General features: G+C 45.5%; 1 protein-coding gene across 5 annotated transcripts in view; it reads left to right on the top strand.

Moving 5' to 3' along the window:
* The window catches only part of runx2a (RUNX family transcription factor 2a), a 194725-nt gene extending 169605 nt beyond the window's left edge, over positions 1 to 25120 (top strand). For 4 of the 5 annotated variants that reach the window (XM_038799931.1, XM_038799928.1, XM_038799927.1 and 1 more), the window contains one exon: positions 23151 to 25120. In XM_038799931.1, the coding sequence (XP_038655859.1) occupies positions 23151 to 23626 (476 nt within the window). In that variant the 3' untranslated portion in view covers positions 23627 to 25120. The remainder of the gene's footprint in view (positions 1 to 23150) is intronic. The other variant, XM_038799929.1, reaches the window with a different exon arrangement.
* Positions 25121 to 25466: the final 346 nt, after the last annotated feature.

Below are 25466 nucleotides of genomic sequence, written 5' to 3'. Positions count from 1 at the left end.
CCGGCAGGATTCTCTGTTCCCGGCCGTGGGTTTCCGTGGAGTGGAGGGGCAGGAACAGAGAATTCCACTGTCAGCTCCGCTGAAAAACACGTGGCTGGGGACGCGGAGAATCCACCCCAATATTTTCAGGGTATTTCAATTTCCAGTATTCGACTTGATCCATAGAATGTGACCTTGCAGACACAATTCCAGATGTGGATTGACCCATCATTAAGCTGTAACACCAAAGGAACAGGGGTTCCTGGCCATACCTAGAAACTTCCCACAGGGAAGGAGGATAAATGAGCAGGGAATCTAGTTTTGAAGGCCTCTGACATTGGCAGGTGCAGAATGGAGGTAGTAAATCTGAAAGACCACGTTGTCCAACTTCTTATGCTGGGCTGTCCGCCACAGTCCAGGGATGACTAAATGGGAAGAAGGAAAGGAAAAAAAATCCACATTAGCAACAACTAATACATTACCACAAAATCCCACAAAGCCATCCCAGAAAGTCTGCCTAAAAGCTGGAAAGCAGCAACATTTCAGTTCCGGTTGAGGGAGCAACCCTTCCTCTGAACTCCCCCCTGAACCTATGGCTGGATTACCTCAGAATGGATAAATTTAGGACCTTCCTTTTAACGTTATTTGATTTAAATGTAGTTTCTGTTTATAAATTTTTTTTTTCACTGAAAATCCACCACCGTGCCCAACTTGAATTTTTAAATGACAAATCTATATTTACTGAAAGCAAAATGTATCAGCATCACAAATAGTCAGTCAATGTCTCTGGGCAGAATACTCTGATAATGTCCCCGCGCCCGTGAGAAAACGGGCACGAATCACTCTGGACATTCCTGGAGAAAGTCCAGAGTGATTCTTCATTTTGCAGGGGGCTAGCAGGGCCCCGGAGTGCTCCTCGCAGCTCCGGCTGCTGATACGGGGCCCTGCACTTCCGGCCGCCGGCCTGCGCATGCGCACGGCGGCGGCCCCGCGCAACATGGCGGACCCACACCGCGGGCCGGCCCCGACAATATAGGTCCCCCTGAGATCGCACGCGGCCGCCGATCGGTTGCCCCCAATTGCGAGCCTGCCTGCCTGGAGGCCCCCTACCAGGGGACTGTGTCCGCAGCCGCCACTCCGAGCTCCTGCCGGATGGAACCATGAGTGAACCACGCCAGCGGAAACTCAGCCAGTTGTCGGCAGAGAATCGCCGCGGGGGCCTCTTTCAATGGCCCCTAACCAGCGCCGCGTCGACCGCGCGTGTGATTGGCGCCATTTCTCCGGAATCGCAGGAAAGATGTCGGACCCGATCATGGGTCTGATGCCCATTCTCCGCTCCGGCGCTGAGCGCAATTGCGGCGGGAAACCTCGGAGGATCCCGGTCACTGTGCTGGGTTGTGAGATGGAATGGAGAAGGGGGGGGGGGGGGGGGGCAGTGGTGGAGATAGAATGGCTCCTGTTGGAATGAATACAGCATGATGCTGTCTTCCCATATACAATCAACTGGTTTATTAACACATGGACAGCACCCAGTAGAATGAAATGCTAAAGTGCTGCCAAAACCAATGGAACTCTAGCCCAGTAGGAATCAGTCTATTCAGGACAGGAAGAGAAAGAAAAGGCGAATTGGAGGGGGGAGAAAAAAGAAGTATCTCAAATGTGCCCTGCCCTTTGGCATAACACTGGCACTTCAAAATCTGAATTTTTGTTAATAGGAGCCTTCTGCTCACAGGTCGAAGGACTGTGCCAATACACTTCAGTCAAAATCTCCAACCATACATTTCCCTTTAGTATTCAGCAATTGGGTGATCTCAGGATTCATTCATATGCACAATATATGCAGCATAGCCTATTACTGTTAGTCCTGCAGAGACACCAAAACATGCACAAGCTAGTCAAGCAGCAGCAATAATACAGTATGTGTGGCCTCTCAAAAACATGATTTGACTCATTTTTATCCAAAACTTTGCAAATTATTCAAGCGTTTGGATTTGTTGATACAGTTACTGTGCAGGGTTGATCAATTGGTTTGTGTTTGGTTAGAATAGATTAGTCAGGGGGATGTTCTCTGCTAAAACAGGACATAGTTTCCAACTAATGAAAATATCCAACAGATTTTTATCATGTTTTTCTTATCAAAATTACTTTCCATTGCTATGAAATAGGAAGTAAACATTCCTTTAACTCAACAGCACTTTTCAATGGGGCAAAACAATAATCTTTACTTTTATGAAGAGTTTAATTACAAGCCCTTTGAGAACAATTAGTATTATTGTACCACACAGGACAGCGTAAAAGAATCAGCATTTTCAATTCATTAAAAGAATTCCCTTTTAAAAGTGAAGTTGATTTACAGTGTTAGATGAAAAACGTTTTGCTTATTTTATATTGAAATAAAAGCAGATGAGAGAGAATTGCCCAACAACAGCTGTTGCATTTGATCTGTATGTTATATTTAGAACACATTTAAGTTGTTTGGTTCAGTGATATTTTTAAAGCATTTGAAAAAAAAACTTTACAAGTAGCACATTGTTAAGCAATTGCTGTTTTGAATCTCCAATAAACCTCCTATTGACTAGCCCAAATCTCTTCCAGGTTCTGGAGAGAATAAAATAGTTCCATATGAAGAATGGCGGCGGCAATAGGCACTTTCAGTTCTCACTAAAGTCACTGGTAATAACTTAGTATAATTTCACTCCAGATTAGTTCAGAATCCCTGACTGAGTAAACAGAGGCTCACTCAGCACTACTACAGTGCTTGTTATGTGCCACATGTTTGCAGATTGTGGGGCTTGAGCCATGATAATGTAACCACAGCAATCCCTCATTTACAGATGGCTCAGTCTAGGCTAACAGTGACCTAAGACAGTATAGAAGGAACAATACATGAATGAGACAAATAGTGGAATAACCTTGTCATAGAAGCAAATCATGGGCCGGGATTTCTGCTGCCATTCGCCGAGGACGAAAATGGCGATGCCTGCGGAAAATCTCGCAAGACCACCAAAATGAGAATCTCAATGGTGAGGTCTCGCTTTCTGATTTTTTTCCCCTCCCAGCAGGCGGTGACACAAAGAGTTTACCCCCCCCCCCTCCCCGATCCCCCACCCCAAAAAAGGCAGGAATCTATTTTCCATAAATTAGCATATAATTAAAGGGCTTTCCTGCCGTATGTTTCCCCTGCATTTAAGAATTCCCCCTCATTGGCATCACGTCATGGCCGACACGGTTTACAACTGCTTTTCAAACATGGGAACCAGGTGACGGGAACCCGCTATGGGCACACAGGTATGTAAAGCCCCCGGGGGAGGGACATGCTCGGATGGAACCCTGGCACTGCCCCGGCACTTGCCAGGGGACAGTGCCAAGGGGTGGAGCCGGGGGGGCCTTCTGGGGAGTTCCAGTGGGAGGGAGTTTTTCTTATCCATGGGGTGTGCGAGGGAGGGGGGAGCTGACCTTGTATGTATGGGGGGGTTTCCCTTTATCCGAGAGGAGGGGGGGGGGGAGATGTTTTTTTTCTTGCGGATCGGGATACCCTTCACTTTCTGTAGAGCTGGCACTGACTCAATCAGGCTCCACCCCACAAACATGTCAGCGTCACAGATGCTTCCAAGTGTTACATTACCGGGCAAGAAAAGCTGGCTGTGTAGCCGGGGAGCTACACTCCGATTTTCTTGTCTTAGCAAACACTAGAGAAAATTTGACCCATACTTTCTCTTTGTGTTTGGTCACATTGAATGATGGGATGTATTTGTAAATAATTAATCAAGGGCAGTAGCCGAATCAAGGGCATTGGATAATATTACAAACCAAGATATAAATTTGTCAGAAATGTATTATTTTCCTAACCAAATAGAAGTAATTACATATGTTCAGAATGCCGCTGATGCTTAATGAGAGGGTATCCCAAAACCCAGAAGGGTAACTTGAAAGTGGTGTGTATTTTCAATTTGGTAAACTGTGAGGAAAGGTATGCAAACCAGGGAGGAATAGTCCAGTTGTTTTGTGATCAATTAATGAAAAAAATGTATTAACTTAAAAGTTGACAAGAAGGATTAATATAATTTGATAGTACACTGATGGCGATACATACACAGTATTACATTAAGTTACCCCTTTATTCCCAACTACGTATGTATCCTGAACTCTGAGATGCCCCTTTGTTCCTAAACAACATCCAATGATGAGTTAAGTCCAGTAGATAATTATCATGGACAGGCTATTTGTCCACGTTTGGGGAAAACGGTCAGTTTCAGCTAAGGCGTAATTTTCTTGGTTTGAGTTTTTGAGTTTAACTGGCTGTCCTTTTAGTAATAACTTCAGAGGAGACTGCTTTCTGCAGCTGGGTGTGGCTGTGATGGAAGCTGCTACTACTGTGTCCCTTTCTCCAGTTATTCTGCTGTGGAAATATCATTTTTTTCATTTTGATGTTACCAACCTGTGGACGCAGCTTTTTAGCATACAAGTGCCAATTCCCTTATCTCTCCACTTTTGAAGTTCTCTTCTATACCCCATTATTTTCCCCATATCACGTAGGTAAGCACTTGCTTGTCTCGCTGGTATGCTAATCAATTGCTCTTTTTATTTTATCCTAATTTCATTTTTTAATCTTAATTTTCCCCAATTTTTAAAACATAACATAAATTGTTGCTTACAATACAGTTGGTGGGCTGGATTTTCTGCTTGGGATCGGGATCGGGATCGGGATCCCAACATCGGAATCAATTCTAGATCCTGACCATGCATGATGTGTGGTTGTGACAAATCTGTCAGGATTTTTGGGGAGCTGGCCAATTAGTGACGAGAGGGCGTACCTGCGATCTAATTATAGGCAACAAGTGGGGTCTTGAGACTAGAGAGTCAATAGTGACAACACATTGACAGCCCCATCTCACAATGGAGGCAATCTCTGACAACCAGTTTTTAAAAAAAAAATTTGACAGCCACAGCTGTCAGACCATGGTGATAGAGGAATAACCCTTTCACTTTGTGATCAGCAGCTATAGCTGTGGTCCCCACAAGTATGGCAGGTACGGGGGAGGGTCCCTAGTGGATGAAATGCTACCCACTCCCCACCCTAGCTCCCCTCCCACCTAGGGACAATTTCTTCTCACTGTCTTGGCTGCAGTGTGCGACCCATCTGCCGACGGGGAAATTCAACTCTGGGTCCAGGAAAGATGCCTTAAAAGGCCCTTAGTTGCCTCAGTTGGCTACCCACCACTTGCAGGTAGGCAACAGTTCTGCCCCCAATCTAGCCTCACCATCTTGAAAATGGCTCAGGGTTAGGACGATTATGGCCCAAAATTCCAGGCCCACCTCCAGTCCTACCCCCGCCAGCCTTCGGAAATCCTGCCCGATATATTTTTTGGCAGTTTTTCTTACAGTAGCAACTGCAACCCCTGATTTGCTTTTGTGTGATACTTTCAGGTATGAGTAAATATCATGACATCACTGCAAGCTAATTGAGAAATAATCTACAGCCAATTATGAAAGATTCTACATATTGGGCTGGATTTTCCGCAGCACCACACCAAAATCGCGTGGGGGTGGAGGATGCCAATTTCACGCCGAAATCGGGCCCGATCGGGAGGGGGGGGGGGGTCTACATTTTGCTGCTTCCTCTGCGGTCCGTGTCCGCCATGGCGCTCAGCGAGGCTGCCGCCGTGCGCATGCACAGACTCAAAACCAGAAGTGTGGGGGCTCGTATCCGCAGCTAAAGCTGCGTGAATCACTCTGGTTCCCTGCTAGCCCCTGTAGGTGAGTGAATTGGCTCATCTTTAGGAAACTCCGAAGTGAAACGCCAGTGTTTTTATGCCGGCGTGGGGACATAGTCCCATTTTGGGAGAAATCAGCCCGTTATGTTATTAGGTACATCATTTGACTTGGCTTGACGCAAGTTGAATATTCCTTTCATAATCCCTGAATCTACGTAAAACTGCAACATCCGGTAAAATGTGTAGTCAGATCAATTTGTATTGCTCCAATCCAATTTACATTGTGGAAAGTATTCTGCACCCAGAGCAATTGCGAAAGTTTCTAATGCGCCACTAAAACAGAAAGTTTTATTTTGCTTTACCTGGGCCAGTGGCACAGTCAGGATGCCAGGGCCCTGAGAGAGGGTATGATGTGCTACTTTTTCTTTCGGCTTGCATAGTACCACAGTCTAATTATGTTAACTGATTAGAATTGTAACTCACTTATTTGAAAGAAGCCTTTCCTGGGTAGCAGCCATTACTAGTCCTCCCAACATGACAATGAAAGAGGCACTGATTATTTATTATACGCGGTAGTTAAACAATTATTTAGTGTCAGTCTGCAAGGCAGTAATTCAATTGTTTTTCCCTAGATTAGGCACATATTGAATCAAGATATGCCTGTGTTTGCAGTAACAATGGTGTATAAGAATAATTGTAAAGTGTGCTAATGTTTCCACCAAATTTCTACAAAGGTTTGCCTGATTTCCTGCTGTAACCTTGGTGGAAGATTGACAGACATGTCCATTTATGGTGCTACACTGGCAGTTCTGCTGACATGATGTGACAGCAGGAGGTCAGGAGAGCTGCTGGGCAAATTCAGGACACAGTGTGAAAATATAGCGTTAAATCCAAATAAGACTATGACCAAAATGTTCATTGTGTACACAGATGCATAATTAAACAGTAGAGGAAGGGAGTAACTATCCTTAATATTGTCCACATTTTCACTCACACTTCACTTTTGATAGATTAATATTTTCTCAAGAATTCTAAACAGACCGACCAGAACACAGCTTCACCAACTGCAATCCCCAACATTCAACCACTGTCCTCTGGTTTGCAATGGACTATTTTGAGAAAATTCAGAGAGATAGCAGGCACATCTCCCTTTCTGCAGGCCATTTATTAGGCCTCAGCTTACCGCAAGGTCTAATATGAACGTTTTCATTGGATACTTCCATCGCCAATGACTTAATGTCCCTCCTCCAATAATAGTGGACTTTGGTAGAGGTTCAGACAGGATCACCCTTTGCATGCGGAAAGCGTTCTGATGGGGGAAAATGAGTGAAAGTCATGGTGGAGATAGGCTGAAGGGCAGAAATCCGACTTTGACCCTTTTCCATTAGGTAAATCCATCCCTATAGATCGATAGTTATTTTTATTTTAAACATCTGAGCTACCTCAGTGTATAAACATTTTTCTTGTCATCCATCAGAGAAAGCTGACATAAAGATTAAAACAAACGTAAAATAGAAATTATCTGATCACGTTGTTGTCATATTTGCACACTTCTCATAACATCTGTTTGAGACCTCATCAACTCTTACTATTAGCTGAAAGAAAGCTGGAAACAAATCATGTAGTGTGCATCGTTGGCATGGGATTCTACAGTCACAAATTGAACCAGAGCTTGGGGCTTTCAATATTTCGAGCAGTTTTTGTGGCAGGTGCATTGTTCTGAAGTAGACTAAGTGGAGACTTCTTGGCCTAAATGACTTCCTGGTACTTAAAGAAAAGTGGTGAAGTTGAACAAGTTGAAACTTTCGCTGCTTTGCTGCAGTTATGTAACGAAGAGAAAAATAAATTGTTGAGGAAAAACACATCCTGTCGAAGCGTTTCATCTTGCATTCAGCAGGATCATAGAATTTACAGTGTAGAAGGAGGCCATTCAGCACAAGTCTGCACAGTCCTCAGAAAGAGCACCCTACTCAAGCCCACGTATCTACCCTATCCCCGTAACCCCCACTTAACCTTTCTTGGGCACTAAGGGCAATTTATCATGGCCAATCCACCTAACCCGCACATCTTTGGACTGTGGGAGGAAACCGGAACACCCGGAGGAAACCCATACAGAAACGGGGAGAACGTGTAGACTCCACACAGACGGTAACCCAACCAGGAATCGAACCTGGGACCCTGGAGCTGTGAAGCAACTGTGCTAACCACTATGCTACCGTGCCACCCAGGATAAACACAAGAATACCAAATGAGAAAAAGGGTGCTGATTGTTTGGCAAGTGGACTACGGTTGAAATGTTGTCATGGAAACTGTGCCAGGGAACAATTACTCCCAAGCTTTTATTTAAATTCAAAAAATGGCAAGTCGGCACTGATTGTTCAAGATGGTGTGATGGGGAATGCATGAGCAATGCCGTGACCAATCAGCGTAGACTTTTATTTGCCAACCAATCAGCACCTTTTTCTCAATATATGCAATATAAGTGGTTGCCCCTTTGAAATATGTTACTTGTGTGTCTGCCCTGATGAGTGCAAAATGAAAAGCTTTGACAGCAAGTTTTGTTTTAGTAATACTCAGAATAAGAAATATATAATTAGTTCAAGTGCAGCAGTTAATATTCATGTTGACTGCTAGGGTCGCTGAGTGTCGAATAACCAGCCTACCAATTTAAGTAATGTGTACACTTGGACACTTGTATTTAGCATAAGGAATAATATTCTTGATATTTTCCACTGCATATCAAGTTAAGACAATGGGTAGAATTCTCCCATCTGGGAACTAGGTCATGTGGTGGGTTAGGAATGTATCACGTTGTGGAGGCCATCAAGAAAACACGGCAAATCTTCTATCCCTGACCTCAATTAATTATGCAACCCGGTGTTTTGCTCTATATTCCGTGGTGGGTCAAGCCTGATGGCGTGTAGTCTGCTCTCCTATCTGGGCCTAACACCACTGACCCACTATTGAAGAAAGGCGGACCATCTGACAATTAAGATAGATCTCTGTGAAAACTTTGAGGCTAGAAATTGGATCTCGTGTAAAAGAAATGGAACACCAGGAACATATTGAGACTGGATGATGGACCCCCTCTAGGACACCGAATCTGGAAGGTCCACCTGTAGGTGCTCCCCTTCCACCTACTGCCATGGTGCTCAAGGGTCCAGGGGTGTCGACGGCCTCCATCCGGAACTTCAGATGTACCCCAGGCATAGTTCATGTGAGTCCCGACATTTGCATGTCAAGTTCTTCCAAACATGTTTCGCACAGACATATTTTCCTGCTGACGCCGCCACTTTTTGGGCATCCTGCCTAATTCTTGCCACCCCCCCCCCTCTCCCCAGCCCACCATTGAACCCGCCAGTGAGTGCTTGGGAGCATTCTGCCCAATATGTTTGCAGAGAGGGAGTTATTATAACTCGAGGCTTTTAGATTTTAAAAATAAGTCATCAGGTTGGGGTGGCACGGTAACACAGTGGATAGCGCTGTTGCTTCACAGCTCCAGGGTCACAGGTTCGATTGCCAGCTTGGGTCACTGTCTGTGCGGCGTCTGTGTTCTCCCCGTATCTATGTGGATTTCCTCCGGGTGCTCCGGTTTCCTCCCACAGTCCAAAGATGTGCAGGTTAGGTGGATTGGCCATGCTAAATTGCCCTTAGTTTCCAAAATAGGTTAGGTGGGGTTACTGGGTTATGGGGAGGTAGGGTGGAAGTGTGGGCTTAAGTGGGGTGCTCTTTCCAAGAGCTGGTGCTGACTCGATGGGCCGAATGGCTTCCTTCTGCACTGTAAATTCTAGGATCTATGAGGTTTTTTTTTAAACAGCAAAATGGTCCATGAATTGTGGGCAGAATTCTCCGCTCCCGTGCGGCTTCGCGAAGGCCGTTGTGAACTCGGCCGAGTTTCACAACGGCCTCGGAGGCCGCTCCTCGCACCGTATTCACCCCCCCCACCCCCCAAGGGGCAAGGAGCGGCGCTCTGTAAATCTCAGCCGCCGGGCCTTGACGCTTGCGTCAAGGCGGCGTGCCGAGAATGAAGCAACGGCGGCGCCTAAGTGATGTCAGCCACGCATGCGCAGGTTGGCCGGCTCCAACTCGTGCATGCGCGGCTGTCGTCGTGACGGCTGACGGCTCCAACCCGCGCATGCGCGTTTGCTGTCTTCCCCTCCGCCGCCCAGCAAGACATGGCGGCTTGATCTTGCGGGGCGGAGGGGAAAGAGTGAGTCTCTTGGAGACGCCGGTCCGACAATCGGTGGGCACGAATCGCGGGCCAGTCCCCTCCCGAGCATGACCGTGGTGCTCACTCCCCTCTCCGCCCCCCACAAGCTTCAAATGGAACTTTGGTGCCATGTTCACGACGGCAGCGACCAGGTGTGGTTGCCGCCATCGTGAACCGGTTGGGAATATCAGGCCACATGGCCCATCCGAGCCGGAGAATCGCCGGTCGCCGTGAAAAACGGCGAGCGGCGATTCATCCAAGCAGGGGGTGGGAGAATCCCGTGGGTGCCAGGGCGGCGTGTCGTGAGTCGCTCGGCCCTCCCGCGATTCTCCCACCCAGCGTGGGGAGCGGAGAATCGCGCCCTGTATCTCTAGGGCGCGATTCTCCGCAAATGCGGAGAGTCGTAAAGGCTGCCGTGAAACTGGCCGTGTTTCATGGTAGCCTCCGTGCCCCCTCCCGGGACCCGATTCTCCCCCCCTGTCGGGGCTAGCAGCGCGGCCCCGTGAAGAACGGCATCGCGGGCTTAGCGACCGTCGCTAAGCCCGCGTGCCAAGCATCACGGCGGCTGACACGCACGATGATGTCAGCCGCGCATGCGTGGATGATGTCATCACGCATATGCGTTAAACTCGCGCATGCGCGGGCCGTCATGCCCCTCAGCCGCCCCGCGGACTGATCCTGCGGGGCGGCGGAGGAACAAAGAGTGCGCGGGTATCGGACCCACTGCCCGTGCCAATTGGTGCCATGGTTGCCCGGGACGGCACTTTGCGGCCGTTTTCATGAACGGCGAGAGCAGGTGTGTTTGCGTTCGTGAAAACGGCCGTAAAGGCCTGTGAACTCGGCCCATCGGCCAGGGGAGAATCGCTGTTCGCCGTAAAAAACGGCGAGCAGCAATTCGTGTCGTGGGGCGGCCGTGTTGGGGAGGGGGGGTGGGAGAGAATAGCGGGAGGTCGGGAAAAATGTCGGGAAGGCCCTCCCGCTATTCTCTGACCCGTCGTGGGCAGCGGAGAATCGCGCCCCTCATGCCAGGTTGATGGAGAATTGTTTTGCTCCCAGACCTCTGCAATTTGGTTAATTGCTAGAAGGGCTGAGGCACTGTCTAGGCAGGGAAGTATAGTCATTACTGACTGTTTTGTTATGCCCTTGACGGAGCATAAGCTGCTTCCTTGATGTGCACTCTGACAAAGGAAGGTTCAGACTTGGAGATAGCTTTAACACATTTATTAAACTGTTAACGATTCTCCTACTTGGATTCGACTCTCCTGTTAATCCTGCTATAGCTACTCAGACTGACGAACCAGTCTGCTACAATCCAGGTGGTGGGTATGATGTGTTTCAAATCAACCCTGTGTACACAGTGTCTCCACTGGAAATAATAAAATAAAATTGCTTATTGTCACGAGTAGGCTTCAATGAAGTTACTGTGAAAAGCCCCTAGTCGCCACATTCCGGCGCCTGTCTGGGGAGGCTGGTACGGGAATCGAACCGTGCTGCTGGCCTGCTTGATCTGCTTGATCTGCTTTAAAAGCCAGCAATTTAGCTGAGTGAGCTAAACCAGAGGAAGATCATGTGTGCTGTGTCCTTTTATATGGGTTGGTATAATGCCCTCCTCTGGTAGTGTCACCTCTGTGTATGTGTATGTGTGTGTGTGTGTGTGTGTGTGTCGTGAATGCCCATTGGTCGTGTCCTATCTTACTGTCCTATTGGTTGAATGCCTGTGTGTCATGTCTCTGGTGCTCCCTCTAGTGTCTAGCTAGTCTACATATATTTACGTTAACCCCATGTGTATTTACAGTGATGCATATCACCACACTGACCAAAGCCATCAGGCCGAGCTTGGCTCAAATCAGGTACTTAGCAAACTGGAGGATCAAAGCTTCCACTAAAGGAAATTGAGTGATAGTGCTCCAATACTCAGCACTACCATGAATCCAGGAAGGAAAATGGTGACTTTTGCACATGCCTTGCCAAAGTACACATTCATAAATTGGTCCATTTAGTCTCAATCGCTACTCCTCTGCTGACCTTTCGAATGGGACAGAAGTCTACAAATACATCTGACAGTTTCTGAAGAGGCTCTATATGTCAGCTACCAAGTTTAGCCACAGCCAAGAAATCAGACCTTCAATAAGTAGGCAAAGTGGCATAACTCCTTTGCATAGTTGTTAACTGGAATAATTTGAGCGGAATTGATTTTTTTTTCCAAAACCTGAAAGTTTACATATCTATTTGTTGTAATAAATGTTTAACCAGTTGTCACTCAAAAAGTCCCCCTTCCTTCAAGTGGATTAATAATTTATAGTAGTTTTAGAATGTGTGCTGGTATGACCTACCTCTGTGTAGTGTAGTCTCTCAAGTTCCCTTCATGTACTGGACAATTGATTGTCCTTGTTGTATTAGACAGAATAAAGCTAAAGGCTGTACTTTCAGAAGGGAGTGCCTCCAACTAACAATATAAAGCAGTAAGGAAACTAAATCAGCACATTTTCTTTTTCACATATGGTAACATTATTCTGACTTTGGGACTTCAAAATAATTGTAGCAATCAAGAAGGACAACACTGTAAAATCAGCCAGTGTTTCTCATGGAACGCATGGAAATTTAGCTGCAATTTTAAATTGCCTTTTCCAGAAGTAAATTTGAAATTTTTCCAATATAGTTTGCTATGTTGAAGCGGACAGGGGACATATTCAATTCCTCTTTGTAATTGATCTCTGCCATCTATTTGTTAGCTACATAACCAGCTGATCAGGTAAGTGGAAAGTGGACTTCTTTACACCTTCCTGTGCAAACGCTACATGACATGTTGGCCAACAGAGGGAAAGGTAATGAGTTTCAGACAGACTGTCTTGTCTCCACAGACCTCTTGGCAAGCTGGAATGTCATACTTAGTAATGTCTAAAAACAGAGGGTGGGAATTCATAAACAAGTTCAAGCAGCTTACTTGTTATTTAACAGAACACCTCCACCTGTTTTCAGTTCATCTGTTAAACTTGTTGTCTTCTTTCAAAATATACATGCAACTAAATTTGAATGCCCTGATTCAATAAACTGTGAATACATGAATCCTGATTAATTTTAATTCTATGACTGTAAGCCAAAATATAACATTTGGTTGTATTCTGGAGGCATTTCATTTGAGGTTTGACAAAATGAATAATCAATGGCAGCAATTTTAATTGACCATTTATATAATTAATGTTTTGAACCCTCCTCCTGTTGCAACATGAGAAATTACATTATGTACCTCATGGAGACAATCTGACTGGGAGAAAGACTATTGATTCTGAATAGGAATTTGAAGAGCACTGTTGCTATTTTTAGGAGGAAGGTCCTGTTTTAATGTCTTTCTGTTGTTGAACCACAAGCAATTAGTGGTTTTTAATTTTTTTAAAGCAGTGTATGGATTGAAAGGGAAAGAGGATTTGTCCTTTTTTATTTTGCTAATTTAAGGCATTGAACCACATCTAAGGGCTTTGGCTCATTAAAAATTTCATGGAAACAGTTCAATGAAAACGTTTCCATATGTCTTTCCGATTCATTCTATTCTCTCTGAAGGGGTCCCTATGCACGCACTCACTGGAACCATTTCAGGGAATAGGCCTGGGCAATAGGTCCTGGGAGTGATATACTGGTCATGTGAGGCTGTGCCACAACTTGTGTGGGCTTCTTAAACACAACGCATTTTTCCCTTTGGATCTTGACGAGCCCATTTTTTAATTACTGCAAGAAATGTTTATTACGGTTTCTCTTATAGCCACTGATATTATAGTTTAATGTAATTATTCCACAAATGGTCTGATAAAAGTATTTCTTAGTAGACAAATATCATGACAGCTCAGTGGATAGAAATTGCACCCTGTGGGTTGAAAATGAGCCAAACAGATCAGGAAGATCTCAAGTTTGATTCCTGATGTGTGAAGTTAGCTGCTTTTCAGGCAGAACAACAGCGACTTGCATCTGTGTAACATCTTTAAGATAGTATAACATCTCCAAGCACTTCACATCTCAAAGCACTTCACAGGAGTTATATCAGGCAGAATTTTATGCCAAGCCACATAAGGGTGTTGGGAGAGGTGACCAAAATCTTGGTCACAGAGAAACGCTTTAAGAAACACCTTAAAATAGGAGAGTCAGCAGAGATGTTTAAGGAGGACATTTCAGAGTTTAGGGCCGAGGCAGCTGGAGTCATAGTCATCAGTTAGCTGTTAGAATTGGGGATGCGCAGGAGGCCATAATTGGACATGGTCAGGGATCTTGGAGATTTGCTGAACAGGAGGAGATTACAGGGGTAGGGAGGTGTGGGAGATAGGGAGATGTGAGCCTGTTCAGGCTTTGCCAGGCCCATAGTTATGTAGATCAATGTACATTGCTTAACCAGAAGCATGTATACCAGCAACATAGAGGTGATAGGTCATCAAGACTTTGTGCAAGGACACAAGAAACAGAGTTTTAGATTCTGCGGATGTCCCTACCTCAGATCACTACCTAGTATGCACATTTACCATTCATGAGGTCAGAATTGGGTTTAGCTGTGGCTTGCCTGCTGAAGAATAACCTACTTATGTTGATTTTGACTTTGAGTGTAAATCAGTTGAGCTGTGTACCAGACCATTGTCGTCAGTGAGGCCCAACCCATTTTGATGTCTGGTAGTTTGCCAGTGAGGTGAAGGATGGTCAGAATTGGAATTCTGGTTCCTCCTCCACAAACCAAATAGGAAATTCTATTTTCAAAGGTAAACAGTGCCAAAAATATTCATGCAGCCAGGGACAATTTTTCATGCTCCTCCTGGACCTATATAAAACATACACAAAACTTGTATTTACCTACTTCGGGAGCAGCCTGCAGCGGTTCCTTTAAGGATTGCAGATTAAGCTGCTCAATGTCTCGTGCAAGTTGCACATGGGCCTGAATTTTACATTCGGGACACACCCAAAGTCGATGTGGACGTGAGCGGCTGTGAAACCGTCTCCTGTCCAAGATTGTGTTGTTAACGCAATATTACACTGGCTAGCCAAATAGCGGCCATTTAGCCTGAAATGTACTCTGTGAAAGGTTGAGCGCTGCCTGGGAACCAGGAGCGCGGATGCCGATAAAAGGGAGCGTGGCAGATTGGGCTTTCAATGTGCTTCTTCAGGGGGACAGCGGAGCTATCTCGGGGAGCTGCTGACTTGTAAAAAAAATTATCACTGGAAAAACTACGCCACGAGTATCAACACAACACAATCATAAACAGACCTCAGTCCTCGGACACCTTTGTTAATTTTATTTGAGCCTCAACTTTAATCTGCCCTGGATCAAGGTTGTAGCTAAAACGTAAAGGCCATATTGCCAATCAGCCTGCCCACCAACCAGCAGGCCGGCAACGTAAAATCCCAGTCAATTGATGTTTCATTAATTTAAATTGCCTTCTTGATTGTAGGCGGGCGCATTTCTGACTCACACCACTGACTTAAGTATTGCACGAGGGCGAGGTGACATCGGTACATGCACCCAACATCTTCCCATGCGATTCTACACTCTTCCGGGTCAGGTGCGCGCCTACCCAAGCAGCGCAAAATTCTGGCCAGTGTCTGTATATTTGTACTGCACATCGGAATTATACAACCAGCAGGACTCACTTTGCATGATAAAAGCTGCCTTCCAATTCAACCAGGTGGCCCTGTGGCCAGCCAGTTCCACTGGTGATCAAGAATGCTGGCAGCCATACTAGGAGGAGGCAGGGGTGGTAGGTGGCACACTGCTTTTTTAGGCCTTGTACAGCTCTATTCCTGCTAGGTGGAGGCTGTGAACATTGGGGCCACTACCACTTTACATGTAAAGGCTGAACATGTGGGGAAGCTACTGCCTCTGGAACTAATTCGCCTTCTCTCCTTCCCAGTGAAACTGCACCGCTGCATGAATGTTTTCAGAAGAAGAGGGACAAAATTCTCTGGCCTCCCCATAGCCTGTTTCTCAGCGGTAGGAGCTTCTGGCCCCGCCATTGTCAATAGGGTTTCCCTCTCAATCCATCCCACGCCACCAGGAAACCCGCAACGGGGCTGTGTCATCGGCGGGAGGGACAGGAAAATCTCACCGGTGCGTACAGCCAGAAGATCAAAAGGGTTAAATTTGCGAGGGATAGTTAATTATTGTAACTTGAATTGTAGAAACAAAATGAAATCAGAAACCAACACACAATTGCAACAGCATTGTAAAATTGCAGGACACAGTAATTGGACAAATGGCAGACTAAGGGCATGATCTACTGGCCGAACGGGAGCACGATGTGGCTGGTAGATGCTGGGAGAAGCCTCCTGAAGGCTTCCCGACAGCCAGTATATCTCGCAAGATCTATCCAGACCTGGCAAGGCGGTGCGATCAGGATCCCGCCCACAATGGGCGTGAACAAGCCGCACATGCCTAAGTAGGTTTTAAACTTACTAAGGTGTCCTCACTTAGGATCTACCGGCATCTGGGCATCTAATGGCCTCCGCAGGGAGTCCTCAGCTGGGTGCCATTTAGTACTGTGCCTCACCAATGTGGACCAGGCGGATCAGCAGCTGTAGGGTCTCCCAGGCCATTGGAGGCCCTTGCATGAGCAGTGTGGCCCCTGACCCCGGAACATGGGCACATTGGCGCTGTCACTATGGGGGGGCACTGCAAAGTCAGCAGGAGCACTGCCAGAGTGGCCAGGTGGTACTGCCAAGGGTCTGGGGGTGGGAGGGGGGGGTGGGGGGGGGGGGGGGGGGGGGGCATGTCCATGAAAGGAACGTGGACGAGGATGGGGTGTGCAAGGTGGGTAAGAAAGGGTCTCTAGAAGAGTGGGGGTCCTGAAGAGGGACCTGAAAGTGGGGTGGAAAGTCTGACCTAAAAAAGGGGTCACTTAGTGATCACTTAGCGGGGTGTCATCCCTTGGAGGTGGTGTGGGCCGAGGCCACACACAGCCCCGTTTTGTGCGCTGAGGAGCACCGCTCGCTGAACTCCATGTAGTGAGAGAACAGGATGCCATTTATAAATGGTGTCACGATCTCCGAAGCCCCCAAGGCGACCCTCCGCCCCCCCCTCCCCAAGTGCCAACGCACTATGAGAGGGTCCCCGGGCATTCCCCCATCCCCCCATCACCCATGCAGGGCACATTCGGACTGATCAACACCACACAGAAAATGCCTGTTTGACACCTTGGCAGTGCCAACCTGGCAGTGCCCTTGTCAGCTGGCAGTGCCATAGAGGCACCTTAGCAGTGCCAGGTTGGCACTCAGGTGGCATTGCCACGAGTACCAGGCTGGCTGTGCCTGGTTGCCAGCCATGCAGTGCAAGGGTATCAGCCTGTCCAAAGGGCACACCTTGGAGCCTCCGATCCCCTAGGAGAACCCCACTAATATCGTTCCGTCTGTGGCTCATTTGTGGAGACCAATACTGAACGGCGCTCGCCTGAAGTCTCTGAGGCCCCTCGAGCCTGCTCCGCCATTCAATGAGATCATGGCTGATCTTTTGTGGACTCAGCTCCACTTTCCGGCCCGAACACCATAACCCTTAATCCCTTTATTCTTCAAAAAACTATCTATCTTTACCTTAAAAACATTTAATGAAGGAGCCTCAACTATTTCACTGGGCAAGGAATTCCATAGATTCACAACCCTTTGAGTGAAGAAGTTCCTCCTAAACTCAGTCCTAAATCTACTTCCCCTTATTTTGAGGCTATGTCCCCTAGTTCTGCTTTCACCCGCCAGTGGAAACAACCTGCCCGCATCTATCCTATCTATTCCCTTCATAATTTTATATGTCTCTATAAGATCCCCCCTCATCCTTCTAAATTCCAATGAGTACAGTCCCAGTCTACTCAACCTCTCCTCATTATCCAACCCCTTCAGCTCAGGGATTAACCTAGTGAATCTCCTCTGCACACCCTCCAGTGCCAGTACGTCCTTTCTCAAGTAAGGAGACCAAAACTGAACACAATACTCCAGGTGCGGCCTCACTAACACCTTATACAATTGCAACATAATCTCCTTAGTCTTGAACTCCATCCCTCTAACAATGTTGGACAAAATTCCATTTGCCTTCTTAATCACCTGTTGCACCTGTAAACCAACTTTCTGTGACTCATGCACTAGCACACCCAGGTCTCTCTGCACAGCGGCATGCTTTAATATTTAATCGTTTGAATAATAATCCCGTTTGCTGTTATTCCTACCAAAATGGATAACCTCACATTTGTCAACATTGTATTCCATCTGACAGACCCTAGCCCATTCACTTAACCTATCCAAATCCCTCTGCAGACTTCCAGTATCCTCTGCACTTTTCGCTTTACCACTCATCTTAGTGTCATCTGCAAACTTGGACACATTGCCCTTAGTCCCCAACTCCAAATCATCTATGTAATTTTCATTCTGTAATTTAAGACATTCTGTAATGTCTTAAAATTGGAAAATTCTAATAATATTTTTTTTTAAAAAATGTATATGTAAACAATGACAAATATTTTGAGCTGTTTTTCACTTTAAAGGAGAGTGGCTCTCCCGGCACAATAGTTTATGGGAGGAATATATTGGCTGTTTATGTTGGCGGGATGTAATAATAGTATAATCTTTATTAGTGTCACAAGTAGGTTTACACTAACACTGCAATGAAATGAAATGAAAATGAAATGAAAATCACTTATTGTCACGAGTAGGCTTCAATGAAGTTACTGTGAAAAGCCCCTAGTCACCACATTCCGGCACCTGTTCGGGGAGGCTGTTACAGGAATCGAACCGTGCTGCTGGCCTACCTTAGTCTGCTTTCAAAGCCAGCGATTTAGCCCAGTGTGCTAAACAGCCCCAATGAAGTTACTGAGAAAATCCCCTCGTCGCCACACCCCGGTGCCTGTTCGGGTACACCTGAGGGAGAATTCAGAATGTCCAATTCACCTAACAAGCACGGGACTTGTGGGAGGAAACCGGAGCACCCGGAGGAAACCCATGCAGACACGGGGAGAACACACAGACTCCACACAAACAGTGACCCAAGCCAGGAATCAAACTTTGGACCCTAGTGCTCTGAAGCAATAGTATTAACCACTGTGCTACCATGCCTTTGTACCTTGAATAAAGAGGAGATTGGCCTATTAGCTGTAAAATCTTGTGATAGAAACAGGCCAGAATTGATTTGCACTGCTGGTACATGGGCGTATCAAGTATTATGGGGTATAAAAAATTGGATGAGGAAATAGCATAATGGGTTACTCAAAAAAAGTGCTCAATTCAATTTTGTAAGTGTTGGTGAAGGCCGCACTATCGAAGTTGTAAGTCCTCAAAATGGTACGTTTAGTGTTTCTGGCATGCCTCAAGCAGTGCCGATGCATAGCAACTGGCCGTCCTGATGCATTTTCTTGGACCTTGGACTGCGCTGATTCACTAAATGCATGTTATTTTTACTCACAAAAGTACATATTTTTACTCACAAAAGTACAAAAGAGAGAACATATACCAGCACTTTTTGCCATCGAGGCATCCAACTCACAGGTCAGGTCATTTCGAAAAGCGTCTGCTACTTATGAAAGTACCGTAGAGATGTTTCTGGAGATGTGAGTTTCTGGAGTTGGCAGCACATATTGCTACATCTCCACAGGGTGGGCAGAGGATTTGGTAACCTATCCATGCAAAGGCTGCAACAGGCAAGGGAGCTCTAGTTGTAATGCCTCTTGTTCTACAACATGAAAGGGCAGATAGAGCAGAGGCTGTGGAAAGGGGAAGCTCAGCATCAAGGGACAAGTAGGGAGGAGGCATCTGTGTCACTTTACCTCCAGATGGACCGGCTGTAAATGCGCCCCTTCACCACCATTGGTCCACCATGCCACACCTACCCATTTACCTGCGACATCCAGTCATAACAACCCCTTGACCAAAATCCTGCAATAAAAGACAGCAACAAAAACCTTGCCTTAGCATCTCTATTAAACAGCATATGCAATGATAAAGAACAATCCAAAAAATTTTAAAAACCTATTCACCCCTGTGCTTTCTTTTAGTGTCCTTTGTTGTGTTGCATATGAAAAAAAACTTGTATTAAAACCCTTGGGAAGATTGGGATAGATTGTGGCTGGGGGAGTGGGCAGCAGTGGGTGTCCTCAATTGTTAAAATAGTTCTCCATCCCCTTCGCCCACAAATCACCCACCGTTTCCCACCACACACCCCTCTCCCACCAAACTGTATATGACGTTAAAGTTCATTTGAGTTGTCTGTATGACTTTTATTGCATATAAGTTAGAGCTGCTGGCACCTACTCCTGGCATTTGTTGGGACAGGATGTAGGAGGGAAGTCACTAAGCGTAACTGGCCACACCGTGTACCCCCAAGTAAAAGAATGCTGAGAGTGGACATACCAAACATACTGAAGGAAGGATTGCATTCCTTACCTAAGATATCTGCTGTTGTTTAGGCACAAAATAATAAGTAATAATGCATTCCATTCAGTTTTATGTGCAGACTTCCTTTAAAGTTAGTTCAGGAATGTGTTTCAACAAATCATATGTATTAATTACAGTATAAAAACAACTGTACTCCCTCCAGGAAAAATATAGTTGAAAATAGTTCTAAGATGTTTACCTAACTTCTGTTTAACTAGAACTGCAGGGACCACATACACAAAGAGCTTTGTATTTATTTTGTTAGCCTACAGCTACAGTACAGTAAGCTCTCATTAGAAAATCTTTTGATATATTGATACTTAATGCATGTTATTTATAGCTCCTACTCTAACGGAGTATGGATAAAGAGTTCTCTATATGTTTCTCATTGTATATGACATTTCACTATAACTCCTCAAATAGGACAACAGAATGTTTCTTTGAGATTTTGTATGTTATTTCATAGATTCTGAATCAATAAATACGTTTTCCTGAATGCTTAGAATAATTTATAAAACAAGGACATAAATCTTTGCAATAGATGTAAAATAGACATAAAAACTAAAATGTAAAGTTCAGATTGGCACTTTGGATTCATTTTTGACAGGGCATGGTGCTTTTAAAAAACATATATTTTTGTTTTTACAAAAGGCCTCAGCTTTACACAAAGAACTCATGAATGCTCTTGGAATTTAATCAAACCTATTCCCTGTGGGCCTCGTATTACTGCTCAAGAATTTAAATCTCATTATTGGCCAATACTCTAAATCTGCCAGCTATTAGTGTGACAATATTAAGTACTGCTTAATTTTCTGTTGGTGTCAATGGTCCCAATAATCCACTTTTCATACTGGTTCTTGTCGTATACCCACTTTAATAACATTGGTTCCAGAAATGGAATCAATTTTCCTTCTGTTACATGGGATATATATGGCCACAATAAAGTAGTGACTTGTCTCTTGCTGACATGGGGTCATTTAGCTCAATTGGCTGAACGGCTGGTTCGTGAGGCAGAGTGACGCTAACAACGTGGGTTCAATTCAAGTATGGGCTGAGCTTATTAACGAATGCCCTGCTTTCTCAACCTTGCCCCTTGCTTGAAGTGTGATGACCTTCAGGTTACATCACCACCAGTCAGCTCTCTCTCAAAGCGGGGAGCAGCCTATGGTCCTCTGGGAAGGTGGCAACATTTACATTCTCACTGACAGTTAATATGTGGCAACAACCCAAAATTATTAATGCTAGCATAGGCTTAATAAACCTCCAATCTTTTCCCATGCGGTATTGCAATAAATACATATTTGTTTTTAAAAATTAATAAATGTACCAGTAGAAGGCATTGGGAAAAGAGACGGCTGCAATCCCGGCCAAGTGTTGACGCTGGCATCAAAACTGGTGCGAGTGACGCCGGCTTCACGTGGCCCCCAGGTCCAGGCAGTTCACCCCTTCTTCGTTGGCTAGTACGGGGCCGGAATGCTGTGCGCTCAAAAGCTGGTGCGACACGGCCGGCGCGGGTCCATGCATGCACGTGGTTTGCCGTCTCCGCGCAGGCCCCCGGGCAATATGGCGACCCGGTGCGGAGGAACATAGGCTCCCCTCCCCGGAATTAGCCCGCCTGCCGATCGTTAGGCCCCGATCGCGGGCCTGGCCACCGTGGAGGTCCTCCCCCCCCCCCCCCCTCCCCCGAGTCAGATCTCCCCCCTCCCACCACGACGGCCCCCGCAGCCAGAACTCCGAGACTATACGTAACTGACGCTGGCGGAACTCGGCCGGTACTCGGCCCGTCGAGCGCGGGGACGGCCCTCGACCGGTGCGGCGGTGACCGTGCGGGCGTGATTGCCGCCAATTCTCTGGTCGCCGGAGAATTGGCGTTCCGGCATCGGAGCAGCGTGGCGCGATTCTCGCGCCAGCCCTGGCGATTCTCCGACCCAGCGCGGGATCAGAGAATCACGGCCCCTGTCTTTGCTGCCAAACCCCCAGCCCCCTCTCCTGTGACCCCCCCTGTGGTAAACCATGTTATTGTGTTTATTGTGTTATATTCACTGTGCTGTATTGTACATGCCTGGGCTTGTCCAGGCTGGCTCCGCCTGTGCTCCTCCCCTCGGGGCTTCTGTATAAAAGTGGCAAGTCTCTGCTTCCAGACCCAGTTCGGGTCCAGAGGCAGGAGGCTTGCTGTTTAGTGTATTAAAGCCTCAGTTACGTTTATCCCTCGTCATGTATTATTGATGGTGTATCACCCCCCCAAGCCCACAAACCCCAATCCACCATCATTCACCTGTACCTAGACTCCCCCCCCCCCCCCCCCCCCCGCCCCACCCTGATTCTGAGGCCGTGGGTAGTCACCACCTCCAAAATTGAGTTACTGAGCTGTCGGTTTCTGATTGGCTGGCTGCGTTTTGTAGGCTGGACACCTACCTTTGTGTCTTTGATCCTGGAGGAAGGCCCCACTGCTGATCTGTTAAGTACCTTCCTGGATACATGACGCAGGCTCTCCCAAACGAAAAGACAGCATGGAGTCTCGCCAGCTCTCCAGCTGGCAGCAGACACCTCTGTTGCCTCCACAAGATTCTGGCCATACTCATAACCTTTTTAGATTCTTTCGTACAGATTAAGAGATTAAATTTGCTCAGATAAACCCCATGACAAGCAGATTAGGATAAGACATGTTGTACACTATAAGGATGTAAGAAACACAAAAGCAATAGTGTTAAATTTGTTTTTTTTTATTGCTACATTTTTGCACAGCACAAGTGATAGATATACTGATGTATAACCCTAACTCTAATTTTAAATGTCTAAAACTGAATACTAGTTTATGAATGTTCCTTTGAAAGATTTGCAAGTTATATGTTTTGCACTTTTTTCTTTTGTAGGTGCTACAGACTTTCACTTCACAGACTCCCGACAGTTTGGGCTTTCCTCCCTCACAGAAAGCCGATTTCCTAATCCGCGAATGCACTACCCAGCAGCCTTCACCTACACACCAACTCCTGTTACAACTGGCATGTCATTGGGTATGTCTGCAGCTACACATTACCATACCTATCTACCACCACCCTATCCTGGCTCATCCCCAAACCAAAGTGGACCTTTCCAGACCAGCAGTGCACCCTATCTCTACTATGGCACCTCTTCTGGATCTTACCAATTCTCCATGGTGGCAGGGGGAGAACGCTCACCCTCCAGAATGCTACCACCTTGCACCAGTGCATCAACTGGCAGTACACTCCTTAATCCAAACCTGCCGAACCAAAATGATGGTGTAGATGCTGATGGTAGCCATAGCAATTCTCCCACAGTGTTGACTTCCACTGGGAGGATTGATGAGTCTGTCTGGAGACCATACTGAACCTGTGATTCCTTATCTTATATCTACAGCTTGCAAAGGAAGTCATCATTTAAATAGTGCCTATTATACAGTTTTTAACTGGAAGAAAATCTTATCATATTAGACTGTGAGTGAAAGAACTGGTACAGTATTTGAGGACATTTCTGTACTGATCAAGATATGCACATCACATTGCTTTTTTATAAGTTCTTGAGTGAACTTGTAATCTTGTCCAAATATATGAAGAACTTCTAGCTACACAGCAAAATTGTTTTGTTTTAGAAAGATGGGCCTTCCCAGAACTGACAGTGTGCAAATTTCAGGAATTTATAAATGCATTATGAGAACAACATGGAAAGTTGCAAGAAAAGTAGCTAAAAACAAGAATAAGAGGACTCTAAGCTTAAGAAGATGAAAAGTCCTGCAAAAAATAGTTACCCACTTTAATTTTTAAAAATAAATTGTCTATGGGAAAATGGTTCACTGTTAGAATAGTGGTATCAGAAACAAACATGTATGCACTCAGTTGTATCTATGCATAGAGGGGCAGAATTTTTCTTTATCAATTTCCTGAGAGATCCCTTCAAGTGTAAATAGAAAAAAGTTGTTTTCTAAGTGCCGTTTATCCAAGAATTCCTGTTAATTGAATGTTTACTACAGATTTTAAGAGGTCTGATTTGCATTCTTTAAATGCTTTGTATGTTTCAAAGAAAAATGCTTTCCAGTTTCAAACGAGGTAAATGTCATCTGGCTTGAAGAAATCTCACTCTACTTTAGTGTCATTAATATTTCTATTGAATATTGTTTACTCATTAAATGAATGGCTCCTTCATGACATAGCGATCTTAAAATAGTAATGTCTACTTTAGCATCATTATCTGTAGCTGTCTGCACATTTGAAAAAAAGTGGAAGTCATTAATATTGTCTTGACATACTCAAATTGGTTACTTTAAAGTATGTGGGATTTCCCTTGAAATATTTAAAATCCCAGGATGATTTAATCATCAAATATTCGTGCCTACATAACAGAGTATTCTTGGTAGCTCATTCCAGTGGCGGTGGGAGACTTGCCTTCAAATCATCTGTTCCAATTTACAAGTTCTCTGAAAACATACATTTTTTAAAAAACCTATACATTAAATATTTAGATGTAAAATGTTAATTTATTTGAGGTATGAATCGAAGTGTATTATTTGACAAATTGGTCTTCTTTTCTTAAAGATGTCAAATCAAAGAAACATCCTTACGTGACTGATAGGTGCAGGGCTTTGATAAATGAAGGGATGGACTTTTTGGCTGTCCAAAATCACCCAATCATAACCCTATATAACTGTTTATCGATAAACCCTCCCCTGTCATTTGACCCATAGTAACTCAAAATTTTCCCGTATTTGGAACCATAGGGTTCCTAAAGTGCAGAAGGAGGCCAATCAACCCATCAGGTTTGCACTGAGCCTCTGAAAGAGCACCTTACCCAGGCCCGCTCCCCCGCCCTAACCCCGTAATCCCACCTAACCTGGATGTCTTTAAACTGTGGGTGGAAACAGGAACATCTGGAGGAAACACAGACATGAGGAGAATGTGCAAGCTCCACACAGGCAGTCACCCAAGGCTGGAATTGAACCTGGGTCACTGGCACTGTGAGGCAAGCAATGCTAACCACTGTGCCACCCCGGTTTGTGGTTGTTAGTCCTGCATACAATGATTAAGATCAGATGGATCGACGGAATAGTGAAGTTGAGAGCACAAAACGGCATCCTGACTTGTATCATTTGATTATTGCGACTCTCACCTTTTTAAAAAAGAGATCAAATTCTAAAGCCCTGTAATGAAGCAAATTAAAATCAAATATTTTTGTTT

Source organism: Scyliorhinus canicula, chromosome 6, assembly GCF_902713615.1.
Source record: "Scyliorhinus canicula chromosome 6, sScyCan1.1, whole genome shotgun sequence".
In the NCBI taxonomy this organism is placed as follows: Eukaryota; Metazoa; Chordata; class Chondrichthyes; order Carcharhiniformes; family Scyliorhinidae; genus Scyliorhinus; species Scyliorhinus canicula.
Note: the sequence above shows the minus strand (reverse complement) of the source record. Positions and strands in the feature narration are given on the sequence as shown.